The sequence below is a fragment of the Erinaceus europaeus genome, chromosome 17 (assembly GCF_950295315.1).
Source record: "Erinaceus europaeus chromosome 17, mEriEur2.1, whole genome shotgun sequence".
Taxonomy (NCBI): domain Eukaryota; kingdom Metazoa; phylum Chordata; class Mammalia; order Eulipotyphla; family Erinaceidae; genus Erinaceus; species Erinaceus europaeus.
The window spans coordinates 6,784,055-6,809,021 of record NC_080178.1 but is presented as its reverse complement, the minus strand read 5'-3'; the positions used below and the strand labels follow the sequence as shown (position 1 = coordinate 6,809,021).

The following is a 24,967-nucleotide window of genomic DNA, read 5'->3' as shown; positions in this document are numbered from 1 at the left end:
TAAATAAATCAGAAAATTTGGGATTAATGAATATGTTTATGATTTTGTTGATGCTGATTGTTTCAAGAGACCTAAGTACTGAAATATATCAAATCAGTCACTTAAATTTTGACAATTTTGTTTTCAATTGTATCACTGTGAAAACTTATCAGGGGCTCACTGCCCACACACCTGGATAAGTGCACACATCACAGAGCACAAGGACATGGGTTCAAGAACCCACTCACTCACTTGCACAGGGGCAAAGCTTCACAAGTGGTGAAGCAGGTCTGCAGGTATCTCTCTGTCTCTCTCCTCCCCTATCTACCCCTCCCCTCTCAATTTATCTCTGTCAAATAAAATAAAGTTAAGAAAATAAATCATTAAAGAAAAAAGAACACTTATCAAAAATAAAAATTCCACAATCCTGTGTGTGTGTGTGTGTGTGTGTGTGTGTGTGTGTGTGATGCATCCACTCTCTTATTCAGCCAGGTGAATAAAATTGCAGAGCTCCTGTTACAGGGAGTTTAAATGAGCAGTTGCCTCTGCTGCTAATTTTAAAATCCACTGCAGTCATTTCACTGAAGAGTCTCTACCCCTGGCTACATCTGGCATGGACACTAAGGCAGACACATTTCTAGAAGGCACAGGACTCCACTGACGGTCATCTTGGTTCAAGCACTTCTCAGTAATAAACTACAATCTTATGTCTACAGGACCTTCCTCCTTTCAGTTGGGGTCACACTTGCATTTTGGAATGACATCCCTTGCAGCCGTTCTCACGCATTCCCCCATTTATACTTTTTTCACTTGTATTTCAGCACGGTGTCTGCTTTTAGAGAACTTCGGTTGACATGTGAGTCCTCTCCACTCTTCCTTCTACAATGTTGCCATAAACTTTCTTGTGCAGTCCACTTGGCGCATCTTGGCAGTGGCTGTTGCATCCATTTCTTATTCCTCTTGTTGCTGTGGTAAATTATCACAGAAAGCTTGTCACTTCCTGTTCTTTAGGTCCAATGAAGTCATCTCTGTAGTTGACCAGAATGATTATTCTAATAGCTTTCCAGATGGTTAAGCTCACAGAGGCTATTCTGTCACTGAGGGAAGTCAGCAAGCCTCAAGGGTAGAGTTAATAAGAGTGTTTGCTAAGAGACAATGCATCTTATTTCATTTTGCTTTATTTTTAAGTTTATTTTACTTGATAGAACAGAGACAAATTTAGCTGGGGCAGGTAGAGAGTGAGTGAGTGAGTGAGAGAGAGAGAGCTAGAGAGAGATAAACAGTGAGCCACTTACAGCCTTGTGTTACCACTCGTGAAGCTTCGCCCTGCAGGTGGGGTCCTGGAGCTTGAACTTGGGTCCTTGTGCATGGTAATATGTGCACTCAACCTGGTGCAATGCCATCCAGCCCCTCCTATCTGGCTTTCTGGTAAGCATTACAGAGAATTCATCCCTGAATCCGTGTAAATGGTAAAGGCTATATTTGCCTGTCTGTGTGACAACAGTACATTTGACACAGTAGTTAAGATGAGCGCTACCATTTGGCAAAATTTGTGTTAGTCCATCCTCTGTGCTAACCTGGTATTTGCAGTACCTGGTGTGGTGAACTAAATGGGAACACGATGTACCACCTGCTTGGCATTAACCTAGATTTCAGAGAGTGGCACCATTCTAGTCTCTCACTCTGAATGGGATGTCTTTTCCATCTTATTATTGCTGGGGTTTACAAATCATCCCTGCTAGCCATATTTATACATTAGTCCAATAAGCACTTGCCTATGCCTACATCTAATTTTTACTATTTTATTTTGAAATTATCTGGATCCCTATCATTTTTCCCCATTAAAATTAAAACACTTATTTCTAATGCTTTCCCTTGTTCATTTATTAGTCAACAAGTATTGAACAGCTACCATGGATTAAGAATATAGTGGCTGTGAGTAGGAACATTCCAAGCTGCCCCACTATCAGAACCCATCTTCCTCAGGTGTAGCATAGAGTATGTTGTCCAGCCTCCCTTGGGAATATGGAACATTCTTTACTGTTGTTGATCCAAGTTGAGGGCAAGGTCCTATGGGGGCCCACAAAGGGGTCTGTTTTGTTGTTCCTGATAGAGATGACTGATAAAAATGGAGAGAGATTGATTTGAGGTCTAGGCCCATCATGTCTGTTTAGGAAATCTATCAGGGTTCTGGTGATGGGAACTGTGTGGAGTTGTACCTCTCTTATCCTATGGTTTGGTCAAGGTTTCCTTTTTATAAATATATATATATATTATATAGTGGCTGTTAACATGGTGGAGTTGATTTTCCTCACCTTTAGTTTCTGTCTTGGTGAGAACACTCATTCCTCTTGCTATCAGGATGAATCAAACCAACATTAGGGAACAAAGAAGGAAAATATACCTCAGCCAGAAACAAGCAGGTTACATCATTTCCTGTATTGTTAGGCTTCTTTCCAACTACCTTGAAAGAGGGGTGCATTCTCCTCTAATCCCTTCATGCTTTATGTGGTGAATGCTGTGACTTTACAGAGTAGCTCAGCATCAGAAACTCTTCAGAAACTCATTTCTTCTTTTAGCCTCAGGAGATGTTTTTCTTACTACATTTCCAATATATTGAGACCTGACCTATTGGAATTAGTAGTATTGATTTACGATGTAAACATGCCCTACTATTTGAGAAACATTGAGATGGTGTATGATGTCTCCACCGGATGCTTTGCTATGATGAATTTTAACAATCTGTGTCCCATCTAGGAGAATTTTTTCAGCATCCATTTCAAAGCTTCTTTTACCTCCTTATTTCGCAAACTATAGACTAAGGGATTTAACATAGGGATCACTATACCATAAAACACAGAGGCCACTTTCATCTTCTCCTCATAATTACCTGAGGAGGGCTGTAGGTAGATGTAGGAGAGGGTTCCATAGAAAATGGTGACAGCTGTCAGGTGGGAGGCACAGGTGGAGAAGGCTTTCTTCCTCCCGGAAACAGAAGACATCTTCAGGATGGCAGTCAGGATAAATAGGTAGGAGATGGTGACGACTGATACTGTGAACAGCAAGTTAAATCCCACAAAGACTATAAGTAACTTGATGTTGATGTCAATAGTGGAACAAGAAAGGGTGAGAATCGGAGGAACGTCACAGAAGAAGTGATTGATGGCATTTGACCTGCAGAAGGACAGTGAGAATGTTAAACCTGTGTGAACAGAAGCATTTATGGAGCCCACAATGTAAACACCAACTAACAATTGGATACAGGCTCTTCGAGACATGACTATGGAATAGCGAAGTGGGTGGCAGATGGCCACATAGCGGTCCACAGCCATGGCAGCCAGCAGGTAACAGTCACTGGTGGCGAATGTTGCATAGACCAATAACTGCATGAGACAACCTCTGAATGATATCAATTTGTCTTTTACTATGAAGTTCTGTAACATCTTGGGAGTGATGGCAGAGGTGTAACAGATGTCCACAAAAGCCAGGTGTTGTAGAAAGAAGTACATGGGTGTTTGAAGTCTGGAATCTGTCTTGATGAGCAGAATTATACCAATGTTCCCCACCATAGTGGTGACATAGATGACTAGGAATAAGATGAAGAGAATGTATCGAAACTTGTGCTGACCAGCAAATCCCAGAAGAAAGAATTCTGTCACTTCAGTGTTATTTCCTTGTGTCATGGCTACAAAAATTCTAGAAAGAACCAAGATGAGAGACCAAGAAAAAAAAGGAGAAGTTTTTAAAAGTATTTGTTTATTTATTCCTTTTGTTTTATTGTTGTAGTTATTATTATTGATGTTGTTGTTGTTGGATAGGACAGAGAGAAGTGGAGAGAGGAGGGGGAGACAGATAGGGGGAGAGAAAGATAGACATCTGCTGACCTGCTTCACTGCCTGTGAAGCAACTCCCCAGCAGGTGGGGAGCTGGGGGCTTGAACCAGAATCCTTACACCAGTCCTTGCGCTTTGTGCCATGTGCGTTTAACACGCTGCACTACTGCCCGACTCCCAAGAAAGAGAAATTTTGCACTATCTTAAAGTATTAGTGATGCTAACATTCTCATGTTACTATTTTGGAATTGGGTTTTTATGGGAAACACCCAGAGGAAGATTTTTTTTTTTTCCTCTGCCAGAGTACTGCTCAGCTTTGGCTTCTGGCTGTGCTGGAGATTGAACATGGAGCTCTTGGTGCCTCAGGCATGAGTCTGTTTGCAAAACTACTTATGCTGTTTCCTTCTTCCTAAGATATGTCTTTTAAAAAATTAATTTTTTAATGAAAAGGAAACACTGACAAAAACCATAGGGTAAGAGGGGTATAAGTCCACACAATTCCCACCACCAGAACTCCGTATCCCATCCCCTCTCTTTATAGATTTCCTATTTTTTATCCCTCTTGGAGTATGGACTCAGGATCATTATGGAGTGCAGAAGGTGGAAGGTCTGGCTTCTGTAATTGCTTCTCCATTGAACATGGGCATTGGCAGGTCGATCCATACTCCCAGCCTGTCTCTCTCTTTCCCTAGTGGTGTGGAGCTCTGGGGAAGCAGGGTTCCCAGACACATTGGTGGGGGCCAAGGGAATTCTGTTTGACATCATGTTAGCATCTGGAAACCAGTGGCTGAAAAAAGAGTCAACATATAGAGCCAAACAAATTGTTGACTAATCATGAACCTAAAGGCTCAATAGTTCAGATGAAGAGTTGGGAGTAGTCTCCATTTTGCAGATATTTAGTAGGCCTATTTTAGTTATATTCCAAAGAGCCCATGGCTATAATAGTTTTTTTTTTTCCTGAGCCTGACATCTGATATGCAGGTGGATCCACGTTATTGACTGGAGAGATGATGTTACTGCTGGGAAAATGACCAGAAGTCTGGATCAGGGAAGAGAGTAACTCCCAAATATGGGAAAGGTGTATAAACATTGTTGACTGTAAATCCCATTGATTTGTTCTGATCTGGGGCTTAGGAGCCTATGTGACCTCTGCATCCCTGTAGATCTGAGCTCACATTCTGTGTTCATGAGTAGGGACGTTCCAAGCTGCCCCAATTTCAGGACCCATCTTCCTTAGGTGTAGCACAGAGTATGTTATTCAAGCTCCCTTTGGAGCATGGAACATTCTCCATGTTGAGGGCAAGGTCCTATGGGGGCCCACAAAGGGGTCTGTTGTGTTCTTCCTGATAGAGATAACCCGTAATAATAGAGGGATCTATTAGAGGTCTAAGTCACTTTTTAAAAAAAATTTTCTTGGTAAGAAACTATAACATGAAATTGATAAGTGAGTTATATTTCAATTTTCAAAATGAGGACTGACTCCTAATATGGTATTCAGTTAAAAAATCTATATCAGGGTGTTGATGGATTGTGGTAAAGTTGTTGACACATAGATACACTTTTCCATCTCTCTGTAATAGGTAATCTCTCTTCAAAACACTCTCACCCCCAATTTAAGTCCTTTTCCACCAGGATCCAATGTTCCCCTCTCCCCTCCATTCCTCTTCTCTGGAGTCTTTTGCTTTGGTTCCTTTACTCTAACATCAGCTGCTCTGAGTAAACTTGTGTACCTCCATAGAGAAAGAACATGGTCAGAGAGAAGGTGCCTTAATGATAGGAATAAAGCAGATTAAACCTGCTGATAAAATGGGTTTCTCTATTTTCTGAGCTTGAAGAAATCATGTTCAGTGAGATAAGCCAGAGAGAGAAGGATGAATATGGGATGATCTCACTCATAGACAAAAGTTGAGAAATAAGAACAGAAGGGGAAACACTAAGCAGAACTTGGACTGGGTTTGGGTGTATTGCACCAAAGTAATGGACTCGGGGTGGGGGGGCATGAGGGATTTTCAGTTCCTGGTATATGCTGGTGAAGGAAGACCTAGGCTGGGGTGAGAGTGTTTTGAAGAAAACTGATAAATGTGGCACATGTATTAGCAACTGTATGTACTGTAAACTACTGATTTCCCTGATAAAAAAATGTTTTGAGAAAGGAGTCAGGTCAAGTCATTATCTAGTAACAGAAAAGAAGACTTCTCTTCCACATTTAGTGAGAAGTAAATCAATGCCCCTCCATTCCCAGAATCACTCCTCTATCAATTGGCTGAAATGCCACCCCTTCAAGGAGACATTCAAGACATACAAGCACTTAGCAGAGGAAGTCACAGGGAGTCAATTCATTCAGTTTTTATTTTATTTTACTTTTTTTTTTTTCTAGCCAGAGCACTGATCAGTTCTGACTTATGGTGGTGCAGGGGATTGAACCTGGGACTTCTGATCCTCAGGCATGACAGTCTCTTTGAATTACCATATGTTATCTACCTCCTGCCCTTGGAGTCAACTCATTCAGAACAACTTGCCAGTGGAAGTCCAGGTATTGAATTCTTGTTCATTAAGTGACCGTAGTAATACAAGCAAGTAATGCCTTATGGGCCATTCAGTATTGACTGGATCACCAGAAAAGCATTTGGTGTTATTTGCAGTTATTTGGTGGTTCATATTCTTCCTCAAGAACACTCAGGCAAGGACTGGCAAGAAAGCACAATACTATACTTACTTTGTCTTGGGCATGACCCAGGTTTGAGCCTGCCCCCCAACACACTGATGGAAGCATGAGTACTGCGGTGTCTTTCTGTTGCTTTTCTTCTCTCTCTCTTTCTCCTCTCTGCCTCCACAGTTACCACTGGGACTCCATGAATCCCCTGATCCTGGTGGACATTTTTTCCCATTTTATTGGCTAGGACAGAGAAAAATTGAGAGAGCAGGGGGAAATAGGGAGATAAAGAAAGACACCTGCTGACCACTTGTGAAGCATCCCCCCTGCAGGCGGGGAGCTGGGGAAAGAGCAGGGCACTGAACCCGGGTCCTTGTGCTTAGTTCTATGTGCACTCTACTGGGTATGCCACAGCCTGGCCCCTGTCTTTCTGTTTTTCTACCTCTGTCTTTCTAACTGGAAAGACTTTGTTGGGGTGGTGAAGCTCTAGAGGTGAGAGAAGAAAAGAAAAAAGAGAGAAAGGAAGGAAGAAATAAGAAAAAAAAGAAAGCCAAACTGAGTTTCCTTGTTCATTTCCATTACACCCTTAGGAAGGAAGTGATTCATTCTGATTCGAGGGAGAAGGATGGTGGAACTCTCTAGCCATTTTGCTTTGCTACAGACTGCACATCTCCTAGATGACACACAGCTGACACGGAAAAATGGGATTTCCTTTCTTTTTTTTTTCTTTTTACTTACATCAAAGTTGCCTCCGGGTCCTCTCTCTGTAACTAGAGCAGGCTGATTTGCTCAAGGTGTCTTTTTTTGTCTTTTTGTGCTTTCTTGTACTTGGAGAGTTTACACCTGTGACCAAAGGGATTGATACTTGTTCCCTTGACAACCTGAGGTTCCGGGAGCTGAGATGAAACTGTAATAAAAACAACACTAATTATCCTTTGCTGAAGAAATGTTCAGATTTCCAGGGGGAAATGACATTTATTTATTTTGGAGTTATTACCATTGGGGATTTGCTTTTACTTTGGAGAGCTAACCTTTTACCAACTAGTTTCTTCCTCCCTTCTTGCCTTCCCTGCCTTCTCTCTCTCTATCCCTCCCGCTGTAAAAAATCAACAATTCATTTTCAAGGCTAACATTAAAAAATACAAAAGTGAGGGCAGAGCCAAGATGGCGGCTTAGTAACAACAGCTGGTGTGGGCTCCAAACAGAAGCAGTTTACAACCTGGGATTCTCTGGTTAGGCCACCAAGTTCCAGATGATAACATGATGTCAACTAGACTTCCCTGGACAGACAACCCCACCAATATGTCCTGGGACCCTGTTTCCCCAGAACCCTGCCCCACTAGGGAAAGAGAGAGACAGGCTGGGAGTATGGAGTGACCTGTCAACACCCATGTGCAGTGGGGAAGCAATTATAGAAGCCAGACCTTCCACCTTCTGCAACCCACAATGACCCTGAGTCCATACTCCCAGAGGGTTAAAGAATAGGAAAGCTATCAGGGGAGGGGGTGGGATATGGAGTTCTGGTGGTGGGAATTGTGTGGAATTGTACCCCCCCTTATCTTATGGTTTTGTCAGTGTTTCATAAATAAAAGTACAAAGAGTAAACAAGTTTCCTCCTATTATTTGGTATTTAATGTGTAGTTCTCTACCTGAAGACCATCATGGTCAAAAGTTCTGTATTCCTATAAAAATCAGATGTGTATTAAGGGCCAAGCAGTAGAGCAGACTTTAAAGTACACACATCACCAACTGTGAGGACATGAGTTCAACTCCCTGGTCCCTACTTGTGGAGGACACTTTAAGAGTGGTGAAGCAGTCCTTCAGGTACTTATCTCTGTTGGGATATTGTACAGATGTGGTTGAGTTAGGCAGGACCCACAAACCACCATATTTCCATGTGAGTATTATTATTTACTTATCATTCCTTTGCCTTGTTTTAAAAATGACTCCTCTGCCACCACATTACACCCTCAGGGTATCGCCCGTTCCCATCAGCTAAAATCCTAACAACCATTGCTATGGAAGCTGTCTATACCTTCCCAGAGTGCCTTGTTTTCTCCACCCCCTTTCCTAGCCAATTCTGTTCCGACTTGCCACTCCGGAATTCTCCTATAAAAGTCACTTCTGTTTCCACTCTCTCTCTCTTTCTCTTCCGCATCCCGACCTGGAGAAGGACTGTTGTGCATAGCAGGAGGCAGCTGTGGAGATTAGAATGTGGAGATTAGAAATGGTTACTTCTTAGAGACTGTTACACTGAAACCAACTGTTACTTGTTAGAGACTTTTACATTGAAGCCAACAGTTCCTTGTTACAGCCGTTAAAGCTGTTAAACTGAAACCAACTGCTCTTGTTCTGTGTACTATAAAAAGCCGATAGCAAAAATGTTGTGGGGTCATCGGCAGCAGACTCTCCCTTTGTGTAGAAGGGTATCGGTGGCCCAAGCTTAAGCTTGCTAATAAAGGCTCTTGCTATTGCATGTGATTCTGGTCTTCCTTGTGTGAGATCAGGACTCGAACTTCTGGGCACAACAGTTGCCACTTTGCTAGCTCCACGTGGCCTAAACCCTCTGTGATCACACCCAACTCTGGAGCATCCAAATGAATAAAGATTTGTGTTTCTGCTCCTCTCTTCTACGCTAGCCTGGCATCTCTCTGTCTCTCCCTCTCTCCCTTTCCCTTCATTCTCAGTATCTGTCTGTATCCAAAAAAGAAATAAAAAAGGAAAATAAAAATTGCAGCTGTGAGCTGTGAATTTGTAGTGCAGGCACGAAATCTCAGTGATAACCTTGGTGGAAAAGAATACGGATCTTCAGGAGCCAGATGGTGGCACAGCGGGCTAAGTGCACATGACACAAAACACAAGGATCACACAGGCATCAGGATCCTGGTTCAAGCCCCTGGCTCCCCACCTGCAGGGGAATCACTTCACAGGTGGTAAAGCAGGTCTGCAGGTGTCTGTCTTTCTCTCCCCCTCTCTGTCTTCCCCTCCTCTCTCCATTTCTCTGGGTCCTATCCAACAACGATGGAAACAATAATAACATGGGCAACAAAAAGGGAAAAAAATTAAAAATAATAAATTAAAAAAACAGAAGCAACAAATGCTGGAGAGGTTGTGGGGACAGAGGAACCCTTTTACATTGCTGGTGGGAATGTAAATTGGTACAGCCTCTGTGGAGAGCAGTCTGGAAAACTCTCAGAAGGCTAGACATGGACCTTCCGTATGATCCAGTAATTCCTCTCCTGGGCTTATACCCCAAGGACTCCATAACACCCAACCAAAAAGAGGAGTGTACTCCTATGTTCATAGCAGCACAATTCATAATAGCTAAAACCTGGAAGCAACCCAGGTGCCCAACAACAGATGAGTGGCTGAGAAAGCTGTGGTATATATACACAATGGAATACTATGCAGCTATCAAGAACAATGAACCCACCTTCTCTGACCCATCTTGGACAGAGCTAGAAGGAATTATGTTAAGTGAGCTAAGTCAGAAAGATAAAGATGAGTATTGCATGATCCCACTCATCAACAGAAGTTGACTAAGAAGATCTGAAAGGGAAACTAAAAGCAGGACCTGACCAAACTATAAGTAGGGCACCAAAGTAAAAACCCTGTGGTGAGGGGTAGACATGCAGCTTCCTGGGCCAGTGGGGGGTGGGAGTGGGTGGGAGGGATGGGTCACAGTCTTTTGGTGGTGGGAATGGTGTTTATGTACACTCCTAGTAAAATGTAGTCATATAAATCACTAATTAATTAATATGAGAGGGGGAAAATTAATTGTATGTCTTGAAGTTTTTCAAAACACAAACTGAATCTTTTCAATATATAGGCTGTGTAATTGATATGCAGACTCTCTCAAAAGCCTAGACCAAGTAGATCAGAAGCAACCAATAGCACAGATATATACAAGTTACTGGGTACTATACAGCAAACCCTAACAAAAGGACTTTTCAAAGTTAACCCAATTACCAAATAATGTGATGATAACATTAACTATCAATTGTCTTTTTGAACCCTAAGACAGCAGGAACCTCACATCTCCACTATAGAGCCTCTACTTCCCTCAGTCCTGGAACCATTGGATAGGACCCACTTTCCCGTATGCCTCTCCCAATCCATATCAAATAATATTGCATCTGCTGATCACAACCTAACCAACACAACAATTGCCACCTCAACATGTTTCACTTCAGACTGTGTCCAGAGACATCACGTGTGGAATGACAACCCTTCAGCTTCATTACTTGGGTGAGACCTTTCCTTTCATAGTATACTCTAATCCCATCTCAGGTGGTTCACTTTCTAACAAAGTCCCAAAACCTAGATATACACCAGTTTCTGTGAGAGAGAGCATATGTTCACATGTATCCATAAACTACTGCAAAATATATACCTGAAAGCAGAAGTACACTAGAGTTTGCAGTGAGTACCCCCCTAACACTTCCTCTCCACTATTCCAAGCTTTGGGTACATGATTGCTCAACAATTTGTTTGGCATCATATGTTAACTCTCTTTTCAGTCACCAGGTTCCAGATGTCATCAGTATGCCGGCCAGGTTTTCCTGGACTGAAGACCCCACCAATGTGTCCTGGAGCTCCGTTTCCCCAGAGACCCACCCTACTAGGGAAAGAGAGAGGCAGACTGGGAGTATGGACTGACCAGTCAACGCCCATGTTCAGCAGGGAAGCAATTACAGAAGCCAGACCTTCTACCTTCTGCAACCCACAATGACCCTGGGTCCATGCTCCCAGAGGGATAGAGAATGGGAAAGCTATCAGGGGAGGGGGTGGGATATGGAGATTGGGTGATGGGAAGTGTTGGAATTGTACCCCTCCTACCCTATGGTTTTGTTAATCCTTTCTTAAATAAAAAGGAAAAAAAACAAAAAAACCCAATTAACTAAGTCAACTAATAAAAAAATAAATTAAAAAAACACACAAACAATGCAGATCTTCATTGCATCTGCAAACACACCATGTATATTCTTTCTTCCTCCTCATAGAAATTAATATACATTTTTTATATTTTATGCAGTTTAAGCTTCACTGCATCTCTATCAGTACAGAAAAAGAAGGCACTGATTTTTAAGAGAATGTATTATATCTTATTCAGTAATTGCATTGATTAGTATACTTAATATAAAACTCTGTTCTTGGTGTATTGCACCAAAGCAAAAGACTCTGGGGTAGGGAGTAGGGTTTAGGTCCTGGAAGATGACTGCAGAGGATGACCTAGTGGGGACTGAATGGAAATATGAAATGTGGAAAACTGAGGAATGTTACACATGTAGAAACTATTGTATTTTACTATTGACTATAAACCATTAATCCCCCAAGAAAGAAATTTTAAAAAAAGGATTATCCAAGAGAAAAAAGTAAAGCTCTGTCCTGACCAGGGAAACAGCATGATGGTTATATGAAAGACTATCATGTCTGAGGCTCATAATTCCCAGGTTCAATCCCTCTTACCCCTAGAAGGCAAAGCTGGCATCTATATCTAATATATATCTATATCTAATAATCTGTATCTACATATCTTTGTCTCACTAAAAGAATAAAATAAAAAATATATATTTAAAAAGCTCTGTCCTATTATTAGGCAGTTTGATGGTTTCTAATTTTTTACTAATACAAATGATTGTATTAGTTTCTGAAGTGTGAACATTTTTCTAGCCAAAGGGTATGAATATATAAATTTTGATTGATATACAACTGCCCACTCAGTGTAAGATTCTGTCAGGTTTAATCACATGTAGGAAGTCTAGAATGAGCATATTTCTAGATTCTCTTAAACAAAGTGCTAAGAAATGTCTATTAAATATTGTCATTATTGTGCTCAGAACGTATAAAGAAAAATGCTAGTAATGTTAGCACTTATATGGAATCATTTGCTATTTTAAAAGTATATATTCAACCAATTATCTCTTTTCTTTTTCTTTTATTTATTTATTCCCTTTTGTTGCTTTTGTTAGTTTATTGTAGTTATTGTTGTTGTTATTGATGGCATTGTAGTTGGATGGGACAGAAAGAAATGGAGAGAGGAGGGGAAGACAGAGGGGGAGAGAAAGATAGACACCTGCAGACCTGCTTCACCGCTAGTGAAGCGACTCCCCTACAGGTGGGGAGCTGCGGGCTCTAACCTGGATCTTTCCACTGGTCCTTGAGCTTCATGCCACGTGCACTTAGCCCGTTGCACTACCTCCTGACTCCCCCAATTATCTGTTTTTATTGTTGAATTAATTCTTACATTTAGTAAAAAGAGAAATCTTAAGTCTATAGCCAAATAATTTTTAAAAATGTGTTACAGTTATATAGATGAAAAACAGAATATTTTGTGGCCTGGGAGGTGGCGCACTGGATAGGGCATTGGACTCTCAAGCATGAGGTCCTCAATTGAGTCCCTGGCAGCGCATGTATGAGAGTGATGTCTGGTTCTTTCTCTCTCCTATCATTTCTCATGAATGAATAAATAAAATCTTTTAAAAAACCCAGTATATTTTACTAACCTATTTCCCCTATGAACAGCATTTTATATGTTTAAGAATCATTAATCTTTATTTTTCATCATTTATCTCTTTACATACTGTCCTTAAAATATTTTGGTTGGGCCTGTGAAATAATATGATGATTATGCAGAAAGATTTTCATGCTTGAGATAAAAGAGGTCCCAGGTTCAATCCCCAGCACCACCACAAGACAGAGTTGATATTTTTAATTTGCCTCAAAATTGACATATGTCAAGAATTTTTCTGTATCAAAGTTACACATATTTGTTTTTTCATAGTGATTTTATTTTTTCTACTATCTTTATTTGTTGGATAGAGATAGCCAGGAATTGAGAGGGAATGAGAGATAGAGAGAAAGAGAGAGACAGACAGAGAGATACTTGTAGCCCTCTTTCACCACTCATGAAACTTTTCTCCTGCAGGTGGGGACCAGGGACTCAAACCTGGATCCTTGTGCACTGTAATATGTGTGCTCAACCAGGTACGCTGCCACCCGGCCCCTCCATAATGTTTTTTTTTTTACTTTGCTTATTGCACATTTGTTATACAGGAAACTTATGACTACACAGCAATTTTATTTTGTGCTTTGTATCATATTAACAAGGATCTTCTCTCCAAAGTTTTAGAAATTCACCTTTTTTTGGTTCTTAATATTTCATGCCTAATTTCAATTACTGAGTCATAGTGAATTTGTGTGTAAGAAGAACATAAGTTAAGTTTCCAATTTTACCTCCCTCCCTTGCCATGCAGTCGTTATTTCAGTACTGTTTATTGAATAATTCCTCTATGGTCCATAAGTACAATATAAACATTCTCACATAATATTTTCTGTTACATATTTGGGTTTCATATTGAACATTCATAACTGCTAATTTGATGTTCCATTGTCTTTATGTTATAGTAATGTGATTTTTATACCAAAAGCTTTGTATCTGTCACAGTTATTTTATACTGCATCATTTCTTTTCTCCTTTTAATGTTTTCTGCCTGCCATTACTTGGCATTTATTCATATGAAGTCTAGAACCAGCCTGCAACTTATTATCACTCAATAGAATGTTCTACATACTCATTTATTGACTTAACATATGACAAATGGTCAAAAAGAATATAAAAATGCTTTGATTGGCCAAAATAGGATTTTTCTATATTTCTTTATAGTATTTGACATACTTTTTTTTTTTTTTTTTTTTGCTAAGCTCATTTCTTCTTTTCTTCACTTCCTCCTTCCCTTCCTTTCCTCTTCTTCCTCCTCCTTTTGGAGTATTTCCAATGTGAATTTGACTACATTTTTTTGTCAATTTGTTGAGTTGATATAATCAGTGATTTCTGTGCTGTAATTGAGTCTAGCTACATTACTGAATTTCCTTCTTAATCAGCAGATAAATAATGTAAAGGACTGTAGAGATATCTCACCAGACAGAGCATGTATTTAGCAAGCATGCAGCCCAGATTCAAGTCCTGGTATCACATGTGTGGTGGCCATGACAATGGAATTTGATGCTGTAGTCTCTCATCCTATGTCTATTTATGACTTTCTATCTGAATGAACACTGCTCATTATCTTTATTGTGGTGTTATATTACATTAAATTTAAATCCTTCCATTTTTAATCTATTTACCAGCTAATAGATTTTTTTTTTGCCATATCCACATCTAGCTACTACAAATGAAAGTTTTATGAATCATTTGGAAAGTTTTGTTTTCAATTTTTGTAGAGCAATTCTTCTGGGTCAGGTATGATAGATTTAATAGGCCCTATGACAGTGCAAGTGCAATTTTAATATTTTGTTTTACTGTTTTCCAAAGTGGTTGTACCATTTCTCACCCCTACCTGCAATATCTACTTCTAGTTGCTTTGTGTCCTGACAGACAGATCTGATATTGTCAGATTTTTCAGTTTCCAGGAATCTTAATTGGTATATATGGTATCTATAGTCCCTTTAATTTGTACTTTTCTGATAGCTAGAAATTTTAGTATGTTCATGAAATTTTTTGTCCAGCCTTAAGCCAGCCCCCCCCACTCTGCTCCATCCTCCATTGCTGATACTATGGTCTATTTACATAATCATTGTTTTGCCTGAGACCTGCCCTGCCTGCAGGGTATTAATTAATCCCACTGGTTAAAACCTTTGCAACAGTTGCTATGGAAGCTTTCTACCTTCCTGCTCTTTCTTTTTCTCCACCCCCTTTCCTAGCCATTCCCGTTCATGACTTGCCACTTCTGGTTTTATCCCATAAAACTCACTTCTGTTCCTGGTTTCACTCTTTTTTTCTCCCACTTCCCGACCTGAAAAAGGGCTGGCATGCAGAGTGGGAGGCGGCCATTTTGGTTTGGTACCACGTGGCTTTACCCGCTGTGCTCACACCCAACTCTGGAGCTCCCTCATAAATAAAGATTTGTGTTGCTATCGCCATGAGCTTGGTTCCTGGATCTATCTCTCCCACCTGTGAAGCTAGCCCTGCAATTTTTAGCAGGCATATATTCACTAATTTGTCTATATTTTTGTTTCTTAGTACTTTAAAAAATAATTTCTTTATTGGGGGATTAATGGTTTACAGTCAACAGTAAAATATAATAGTTTGTACATGAATAACATGTTTTGCACAATACAATCCTCACCTGATCCTCTTCTGCCATCCTATTCCAGGACATGAACCCTCCCCTACACCCCAGAGTCTTTTACTTCAGTGCAATACACCAACTCCAGTCCAAGTTCTGCTTAGTGTTTTCCCTTCTGATCTTATTTTTCACCTCCCAATGATAATTACCATAGTTCCCACAAGTCCTTTTATTTATTTATTTATTTATTTATTTATTTATTTATTTATTTATTTATTTATTTATTTATTTTTAAATATGGAAAACTTCATGAATTTGTGTGTCATCCTTATGCTAGGGCCATGCTAATCTTCTCTGTATCGTTCCAATTTTAGTATATGTGTTGCCAAACCGAGCACAGTTCCTACAAGTCTTAGAAACAGCTTTTGTGCTTCTTTTTTAAGTTCATGTCTATCAGGTCTCTAGATTCCACACATCAGTAAAACCATCAGTAGTTGTCTTTCATCTTGACTTATTTCACTAGAAGCATAATTATTTCATACCTACATAGGTGAGCATAACTTCCACACTCACCAGCAAAGTTCATGTGCCCCACTTCCTTACTCTCTGTGATTAAAATAAAGAGGAAGTGGGGCACAAAAACTTTGCTAGTGAGTGTGGGAGTTATGCTCACCTATGTAGGTATGAAACTGTACCCCAAAATATTTTTTTAAATTTTATTTATTTATTTTCCCTTTTGTTGCCCTTGTTTTTTATTGTTGTTGTAGTTATTATTATTGTCATCGTTGTTAGATGGGACAGAGAGAAATGGAGAGAGGAGGGGAAGACAGAGGGGGGAAAGACAGAGAGGGGAAGAGACAGACACCAGCAGACTTGCTTCACTGCCTGTGAAGCGACTCCCCTGCAGGGGGGACGCTGGGGGCTCAAACCGGGATCCTTACCCAGGTTCTTGCACTTCATGCCATGTGCACTTAATCCTCTGTGCTACAGCCCAACTTGTGACCCTCTAAAATCTTACAAGCCTAATAATAATAATATTAATGACAATAATAATAATAATGCCCAAGAGTTTTCTAATTTTTGCCAAGGAATGTATGAGAGCAGTTCATGCTGACCTAGGAAGAGAAAAGGTTAGATGTTAAAACAGCATTCTGAGGCAAATCTCCACGGTCCTATGTGCTGTGAAACAGCTTTCTGAAAGAAACTTCAGTGCTGTAAGATCACCCTTAGCTGCTCCTGACTTTCTCCCAGACTAGATTAGAGGAAGAGACTGATGAATACCAAAAAGACAAATGATCACATAATTGGGTGATGGATCCATGTATATGGGGAAGCGGGCCAAAAATTGCGATATAAAAATCCTCCAATAAATGTGCTGGGGGTTTCATTCCCTGAATTGTTCGAAGGTTCTCTGCCTAAATGTCTCATTTATCCCCCCTTTTCAGACTCCATGGAGCTGAACTCTGCAGAGGAACTCTGGTTATAAGAGTATTCCTTCAGTTATCCATAAAGAGAACTTGTAACTCTGTCTTGTTCTTCATTTCCTGCTTTAATATAGCCTCAAAGTTAACTTTATTTAGGTCTATTGCTGAATGTTAACACTGCCTTTAGCAAGTTCTAGTCTTTTTTTTTTTTCTTCACCACCAGGGCCAGGGTTAACTCTGAACTTGGTGACTGCACAATTCCACTGCTTCTGGTGACAAAATCTCTTTCTCTCTCTTCTGTGTGTATGTGTTGAAGAAAGGGGAGAGGGTGAGAGATAAAGAGAGAGATAAGGAGAAGACGGAATATCACTGCTCTACCACTCATGAAGCCCCCCCACCCCATGCATGTGGGGAACCAGGGCTTGAACCTTGGTCTTAATGCTTGGGTAAGTTTGTGACCCACTGAGTACACCATTATTCAGCTTCAGCAAGATCATAGTCTTCTAATTCTTAGGAATATAAAGGATACAGTTTCCCTGTAGAAATTGTATCCCTTTTTAGGCTTCTCCATTTTCCTCAACTCCTATCTACTGCCTTAGGTGGCTGTATTTTTTTTTTTTTATAGAAGGTCAATCATTTCATTTCTAACAAATGTCCTTAGGAAAATGACTTTTTGTACTGGGTGAGCCTCAGGTCAGGCCCAATAATGACAGTCTTGCAAACGGTGTCTTTCAGGGAATCACTGCATGCATCAAAGACTAACCATTCTCAGTGAATTGGTCTGGAAACGGCTCTTATACCTGTCTCTGCTGACAGTCAGTTGAATCTGCTCTTCAATCAGACTTCCAGTAGCAAGTGATATATAAAATACAGAAGGGAAGAATGAGAGTAGGATCTATTAAAACAACATAAAGCCCATAGTTGTTTATAAATTAAACCCTTTTTCTCCATTAAAGAAATGTTCCCTAAATTACTGCAAGTCTTTGTACATAAAGTCCAGATTTCTAAAAATTTCAGTCTACAGTTAATGTATTAATGTTTTTCCTTTATTGAGGGATTAATATTTTTTATTGTTGTAGTTATTATTGTTGTTGTTGTTGTCGTTGTTATATAGGACAGAGAGAAATGGAAAGAGGAGGGGAAGACAGAGAGGAGGAGAGAAAGACACCTGCAGACCTGCTTCACTCTCCTCTGTAGGTGGAGAGCCAGAGGCTTGAACCGGGATTCTTATGCTGGCCCTTGCACTTTGTGCCACCTGTGCTTAACCCGCTACACTACCGCCCGACTCCCTCCTTCCTTCTTTTCTTCCTTCCTTTGGGGAGCCTCTCCACATTGTTCTCCTGATGAGAACATGGTGAACAATTGCCTCAGAACCCACAGATTATAAATGGGGCTTGTTTAGAAACTCACAGGGTCCTGCAGTGCTGACCAGCTTGGCAGAGAAGATGAATTGAACCCTGAGCTTCGGATCCTTGGGTTGTGGGAGAAAAAGACTCCCATATAACCACTGTATTATCTCTGCCCCACCCTGCTTTATCTCTTGGTCAGGAGTGAGTGATTAAGCTAAGAAGCCTACTTATAGTTAAAAAGCCCTCAGGCTCCCATAGCCTATAGGGAAGAAAAAGAACAAAAGAGATTTTAATAGCCACTGTGCTCCAATTCAGGGATAGTTGTCATACAGTCACAGAGCAGCAGTGATAATCCTGGTGGCAACAGAAAAATGAGAACAATAATGGCATTAAAATATCTTCAGTGTATGATATTAAAATTTGTACATTTGGCTATGTTACTGTTGTGTCTTAAGATATTTACATATTTTGAATATAGGATTTTTTTGATTTAAGTAAATAAAAAATATCTTTTGGTATGTGGCATATGTTTTTGTTTCCCTAGTGATAGGTTTCAAACCAATTTCTTTTTTCTTTCTTTCTTTCTTTCTTTCTTTCTTTCTTTCTTTCTTTTTTTTTTTTTTTTGCTTCCAGGGTTATCGCTGGGGCTCAGTGTCTGCACTACCAATCCACTGCTCCTGGAGGCCTTTTTTCCCATTTTGTTGCCCTTGTAGCTGTTATTGTTGTTATAGCTCTTGTTGTTGTATAGGACAGAGAGAAATCAAGAGAGGAGGAAAGACAGACACCTGCAGACCTGCTTCACTGCCTGTGAAGCAACCCCTCTGCAGGTTGGGGAGCCGGGGACTCCAGCTGAGATCTTTGCTCAGGTCCCTGTGCTTAGTGCTATGTACTCATAACCCACTGGCTACTGCCCAATTGGCTACAAAACAATTTCTATACAGTACCTGCTGGCATTTTGAGTAGGAAGGAAGAATATTTACCAGTAATATCTGAATATGTTTGAGATTCTTTCAACTGTATTTTCATTCTTTATTTCCTTTAGAGTAATAACCCTTTAAGTTTTCTGAACATTAATGAAATAGTTATAGTCTCATAGCAAGAGTGATAGTACTTCTCCAGAATTTGTACTGATGAATCTTTCAATTTTAGTTGGTGAGTGGCAGCACTTAATTATACTGGCTATACAGTCTTCCTCATTTCTCATTTTTAATGATGAATATTAAAAAAAGAGTCATGAAAATATACTTACAACAGCATCATAAACTTTTCAGGCTGTTCTCTTTTAAGAGACATGAGAATCAGTGGCTTATTTAATATTTGGTATCTTTTTCAATATCTTCCAGAAGCAATTCATATGATTAATGGATGCTTTTGTATCTCGTATGTGTTTGTGACATTCTTTGCTCTTCTGAATTGAGAGAGAACTATTGATGCCTTTTAAACTACATGGATTAAGAAGCCAGTGTTCAAACTAGAAATATTTCTTTCTAATCCCCTTTAGTGCTACTTTCACATCCTGGTTCCTCAGACTATAGATAAGTGGGTTTAACATGGGGATAATAATGCCATAAAATACAGAAGCCATCTTTTCTTGCTCTTGAGACTCTATGGTCCCATGGTGGAGATACATGTAGGAGAGGGTTCCATAGAAAATGGTGACAGCTGTCAGGTGGGAGGCACAGGTGGAGAAGGCTTTCTTCCTCCCGGAAGCAGAAGACATCTTCAGGATGGCAGTCAGGATCCATATGTAGGAAAAGATGACCACCAACACAGTGAATGTCAAGTTAAACCCCACAAACACGGTTAATAGTAAGATGCTCAAATCAGTGCTGGAGCACGACAGGGCAAGGATTGGGGGTTCATCACAGAAAAAGTGGTTTATTTTATTGGATTTGCAGAAGTTCAGTGAGAAAGTAAAACCTGTGTTTACAGAGGCATTTAGCAAGCCCATGATATAGGAGCCAACTAAGAGTTGAATGCAGACTCTTTGGGTCATGACCATTGGGTAGTGGAGTGGGTTACAGATGGCCACATAACGGTCTCCTGCCATAACAGCCAGGATGTAACAGTCACTTGTTGCGAAGGTAGCATATACTAGTGTTTGTACCACACATGATATAAATGAGATGGAGTGTTCTATGTCTACAAAGTTTTGCAACATCTTGGGAGTGATAGCAGAGGAATAGCAGAGATCAACAAATGCCAGATTTTGGAGGAGGAAGTACATAGGTGTTTTAAGGGAAGAATCAATGTTAATGAGTAGGATCATGCCAATGTTACCCACGAGAGTGACCATATAGATGACTAGAAATATTATGAAGAGGATATGCCAACATTTTTGTTGGCCAGCAAATCCAAGCAGAATGAATTCTGTCACTTGAGTGCCATTGCGTGATTCCATGGCTAGCAAAGACTGGATATAGCAGCTGAAAAGTTGCAAAGAAAGAAGAATGGAAAAAAAAATAAGACCATTGTGACCCCTTAAATGCTTCTAGAATTCCAAGTGCTATATGTTTGCTATCATATTGGGCCAAGGGATATTTTCTATGGCATAAATAACATGTTTTAAAGGCTGAAAATTGTTTTCTTACTTAGATAATTCAACTTAGTTTGAAAAAAATATTTTTGAAAGTTTGGTTCAGATCTGTGTTCTGAAAACACCAACTAAAGGCATGAACTAAACACCTATAATGAAAATGTACTTTAACTTGATCATACTATCTCTGATGTTCCTTTTATTTTAATTAGTAGCCCAGTTTGCCTAAACACTAATCAATTGTCTTATGTAAAATCTTGACATATTCTTGAAATGCTATGTGATATTGTTCAAGCTTATTCCCATATTTAAATTTTATTCTTTCATCTTCCTTAGTAACTATTCTCTTCCATCATGGGTTCACAATAGGACAGATAGAAATTGAGAGAGGAAGAGGAAATAGAAAGGAGGAGAGAAAGACACCAGCTTTCTACCTACAAGTGGGGAGCAGGGCTCTCAAACCTGGGTCCTTGTGCAAGGTAATTGTGCACCACTAACTGGCCCCCAGCTATGAATTTTTTTTATCAGAATACATATGGTAACATGATATTTTTGTTTACAAAATTTCCAGTCACTTGTGGTTCAATAGCTTTTTAAAATTGTTTTTATATTTTAGATGGCTCAGTAGTTTTTAAAATTGGTTTACACTATTATCATGGGAAAGAGTTCAATATTACAAACATTAAATTTTACCATTATGTTGATTTAAAATTTTGATAGAATTTTGATAGAATTTTTGAGAGAACTATCTGGACACCTTCACAAATTTATAATTTAAAGGAAAAGAAAGTGATGAAAATAGCTACGGTGAATAATTTTAAAGGAAAGCAAGGTGGGGACTTGTTTGACCTGAACAGATATTCTTAGAAAGCATTAATAAAAAAAAAAAGACAGTGTGGTACTAGTGTGATAGGAGAGAAAAAGACCAATTGGTCAATGAAGAGATCATACATAGACCAAAAGTCTGTGGAAGCTTGATTGATTAAAAGCTATAGCATATAAGTCAATAAAAGTAGCCCATTAATAGACGACCTCACCAATGCTTCCTGGAACCTTACCTCTCCAGAGCCCTAATCTAATAGGAAAAGATAGAAACAGGCTGGGGGTTATGGATCAACCTGTCACCATCCATGTCAAGTGGAGAAACAATTACAGAAGCCAGGACTCCCACCTTCTGCAAAATGCATGTTGGTCTATACTCCTTGAGAGGAATAAGGGATAAGAGAGCTTTCAATGGAGGGGATGGGACACGGAACACTGGTGATGGAAAAATGTATGGAATTGTACCCCTGTTATCTTATGATCTTATTAATAGTTATTAAATAACTAAATAAATTGTTTTTAAAAAGTATGTGCTTCTAGTGGTTGACATAGTGGACTAAGACTTTGGTTGATGTGAGAATCTAGTTCTTTCAAATATTTTGAAATAGAATTAGGGAATCCTGCAGTGACACAATATGAAGCAATTCTCTTCAGCTTAATATTTGCAAGAGTTAAGGGTTAGTTAAGGGTTATACATTTCTATAAGTTGCCTCCTCAAGGTAATTTGCTATAAAGCAAGTAAAATGCATCTGTTTCAAGGAGTCTTCCATCTAGTGGATAAAATAACTTGTCAGAGAGGAAGATATAATTAATTAGCTATGGGTCTGTTTAAACTGGTATCTATAGGGAAAGGCAATTAATTTATTAATCTATTCATTTTGTGTTCAAGCAAAATATATAAAAGTATGGGGACTTTTTAAAAAAATAGTTATTGAAAATCAGTGTCAGGGATGTGCACATACCTGAATATTTTGATATGTTGAACCTATTTGAAGTCCCAGTGATTTTGAAATTTCCTTAATTCCAGCACTGTGCAGTGGAAAGCAAACAGGCAGACGTGGGCACGAATGGTTACTGCTCCCCATCACAATGTGCAAATAAGGAATGCCATTCCATCTGGTTTCAGTTCCATTCCCTAAAATGAGATCAAGTAGTTACTTAGCAGACGGCGATGCTCACTGTAACACTGTATATAGTAACCAAAATTTAGATGTAAGGCTGAATAAACATGGGTAGTTTCATAGTTATGAGACAACACATAGTCCAGAAAGTATCAAATACCATAGATCTTAAGGGACAGGTTTGGGCCAGGTACTGGTGCACCTGGTTGAGTGCACATGTTGCAATGCACAAGTATCAGGGTTCAAGCCCCCTGTTCCCGCTTGCAGGGGGAAAGCTTTGCAAATGGTGAAGCAGTGTTGCAGGTCTCTCTCTGTTTTTCTCTTTCTCTATCACCCCATTTCTCTCTGGATTTCTGGCTGTCTCTAGTCAACAAATATTTAATATAATACAAAAAAAGGTACAGTGTTCAATTCATGTCATGTTGCCAAATGACAATACATCAAAGCAAGTTGCACATAGGGCATAAAGTGTGGGCCCTTTGGAAACTAAGTCTTCCACTCTTTTTTCCATTTTCTTTATGTGTGAATGAAAAAAACTTAAGAAGGATTCATGCAAATATTAAGTGATTATGTCTGGAAGCAGGGACTATAAGAAAGACAGATCTTGAAAATTATAATCGTCATCCTTTTCTTTTTAAATAGACTATGCTGCTTTTTATAATAAGGAAGAGAAAGTGAAAGAAGTATGGTTTGCTTTGTAAAGATGTGATGCCATCTTGTTTAGTGAGATAAGCCAAAAACAGAAGAACAAATAATGAGTGATCTCACTTATGAATAAGGACAGGAAGAGAGAACACAAAGTGAAATGTGAACTGGGCATGGTGTATTGTATAGCAAAGGACTCTGGGAAAGTAGGGGAGGGAGGAGCAGAAGAGAACTTTGGGGTCCTGGTGAGAAATGAAATGATACCCATTTGTCAATGTTGGCACTGTAAAGCAATAACCCTCCCAATAAGAAGAAAAAAAAGGATGTGATATCAAAGTGAAGTGATTTGTATAATATTTCTAGTAAGGAGGAGGCATTGAGTAACTACTCAGAAATGGTCATGATAATCTATGCAGATAATACACTCAGTCACTCAATCATATAATCACTCTATCTCTCAATCAGTTGGGTCCTTCCATTTCTTCCTGTACAGCATCAACCCAGTTGAGTTTCTGTACTCCACTTCTGTTATGTGACCAGCAATGACAGATCTTGAAAACACCTTGAAGACACCTCCTGGTCTTGGGGTGAAACATACTAGATCCTTGGCTTTGACACTTCTGTTGCATCATTTTCCTCATACACTAGGAAACTAAATGACTGATTTTGAAGAAAAAAGAAGAAAGAAAGAGAGAGAGAAAGAAGGAAAGAAAGAGAGGTATAAAGGAAGAAAGAAAGAGGTGAAATCTGCTTTGTTTGACTTACACCCAAGTTTTCTCTAGATTCTCTTTCTACAACTGGTGCAGGCTGATTGCCCACCAAGGTGTCTTTATGAGATTTCCCCTAATTAGAGAGTTTATAGCTGCAACCTAGGGGGTTAGTACTTGCTCCCTTGAGATGTTAGGTTCCAAGGGTTGAAATGAAATTAGAAATAACGATGTTCTGTAGTTATTGCCCAATTAAAAATAAAACAGTTAAGCTTTCCTGAGAGGATAAGCTTTATTTTTGTGTTACTTTTATTAGAAACTTTTTTGAGTTACCTTGCTATAGTATAAATATTTTAAAAATTCTTTCCTGTTATGAATAAGGCAGTATTTTTTCTTATGTCTAAGAAACTCTATGTTGAAGATGGGGCAGATGGACCAGAGAGAGACCTTGACCTATAGTGGGCAGGAGACAAAGAGGAGTCATGCCTTTGGGGATAGGGACAGGGACAAAAGGTTGACACACTTGGTGCCTGTGAATGACTTCTGGGACCAGAGTGAGAGTTGGTCTAGATAATAGAGCTGCAATCAGGATCATAAACAAACAAACAAAAAAACATGGTTATCTTAAAAAAAAGAAATAAATCTAAAGGTTCACCCAATTTAATTGGATATGGTCCAAATGTGAGAAATATAATGGCTACTAGTTGAACATATTTTATTTTGATAGGACAGATAGAAATTAAGATAGGTGAGATAGATAGATAGATAGATAGATAGATAGATAGATAGATAGATAGACAGACAGATAGATAGATAGGGACATCTTCAGCA

General features: G+C 39.4%; 2 protein-coding genes and 1 non-coding gene across 3 annotated transcripts; all 3 read right to left on the bottom strand.

The window, feature by feature from the left end:
- Positions 1-2,732: 2,732 nt before the first annotated feature.
- On the bottom strand, positions 2,733-3,662 carry LOC103110288 (putative olfactory receptor 5AK3). The gene has a single exon (XM_007519460.1). The coding sequence runs from the start codon at positions 3,660-3,662 to the stop codon at positions 2,733-2,735; it is 930 nt and encodes a 309-aa protein (XP_007519522.1).
- A 12,161-nt stretch (positions 3,663-15,823) lies between these two features.
- On the bottom strand, positions 15,824-15,930 carry LOC132534122 (U6 spliceosomal RNA). The gene has a single exon (XR_009545800.1). It is a non-coding gene; the product is annotated as a U6 spliceosomal RNA (small nuclear RNA).
- A 3,846-nt stretch (positions 15,931-19,776) lies between these two features.
- On the bottom strand, positions 19,777-20,706 carry LOC103110391 (putative olfactory receptor 5AK3). Its single transcript, XM_007519563.3, has one exon. The coding sequence runs from the start codon at positions 20,704-20,706 to the stop codon at positions 19,777-19,779; it is 930 nt and encodes a 309-aa protein (XP_007519625.3).
- Between the last annotated feature and the right edge of the window lie 4,261 nt (positions 20,707-24,967).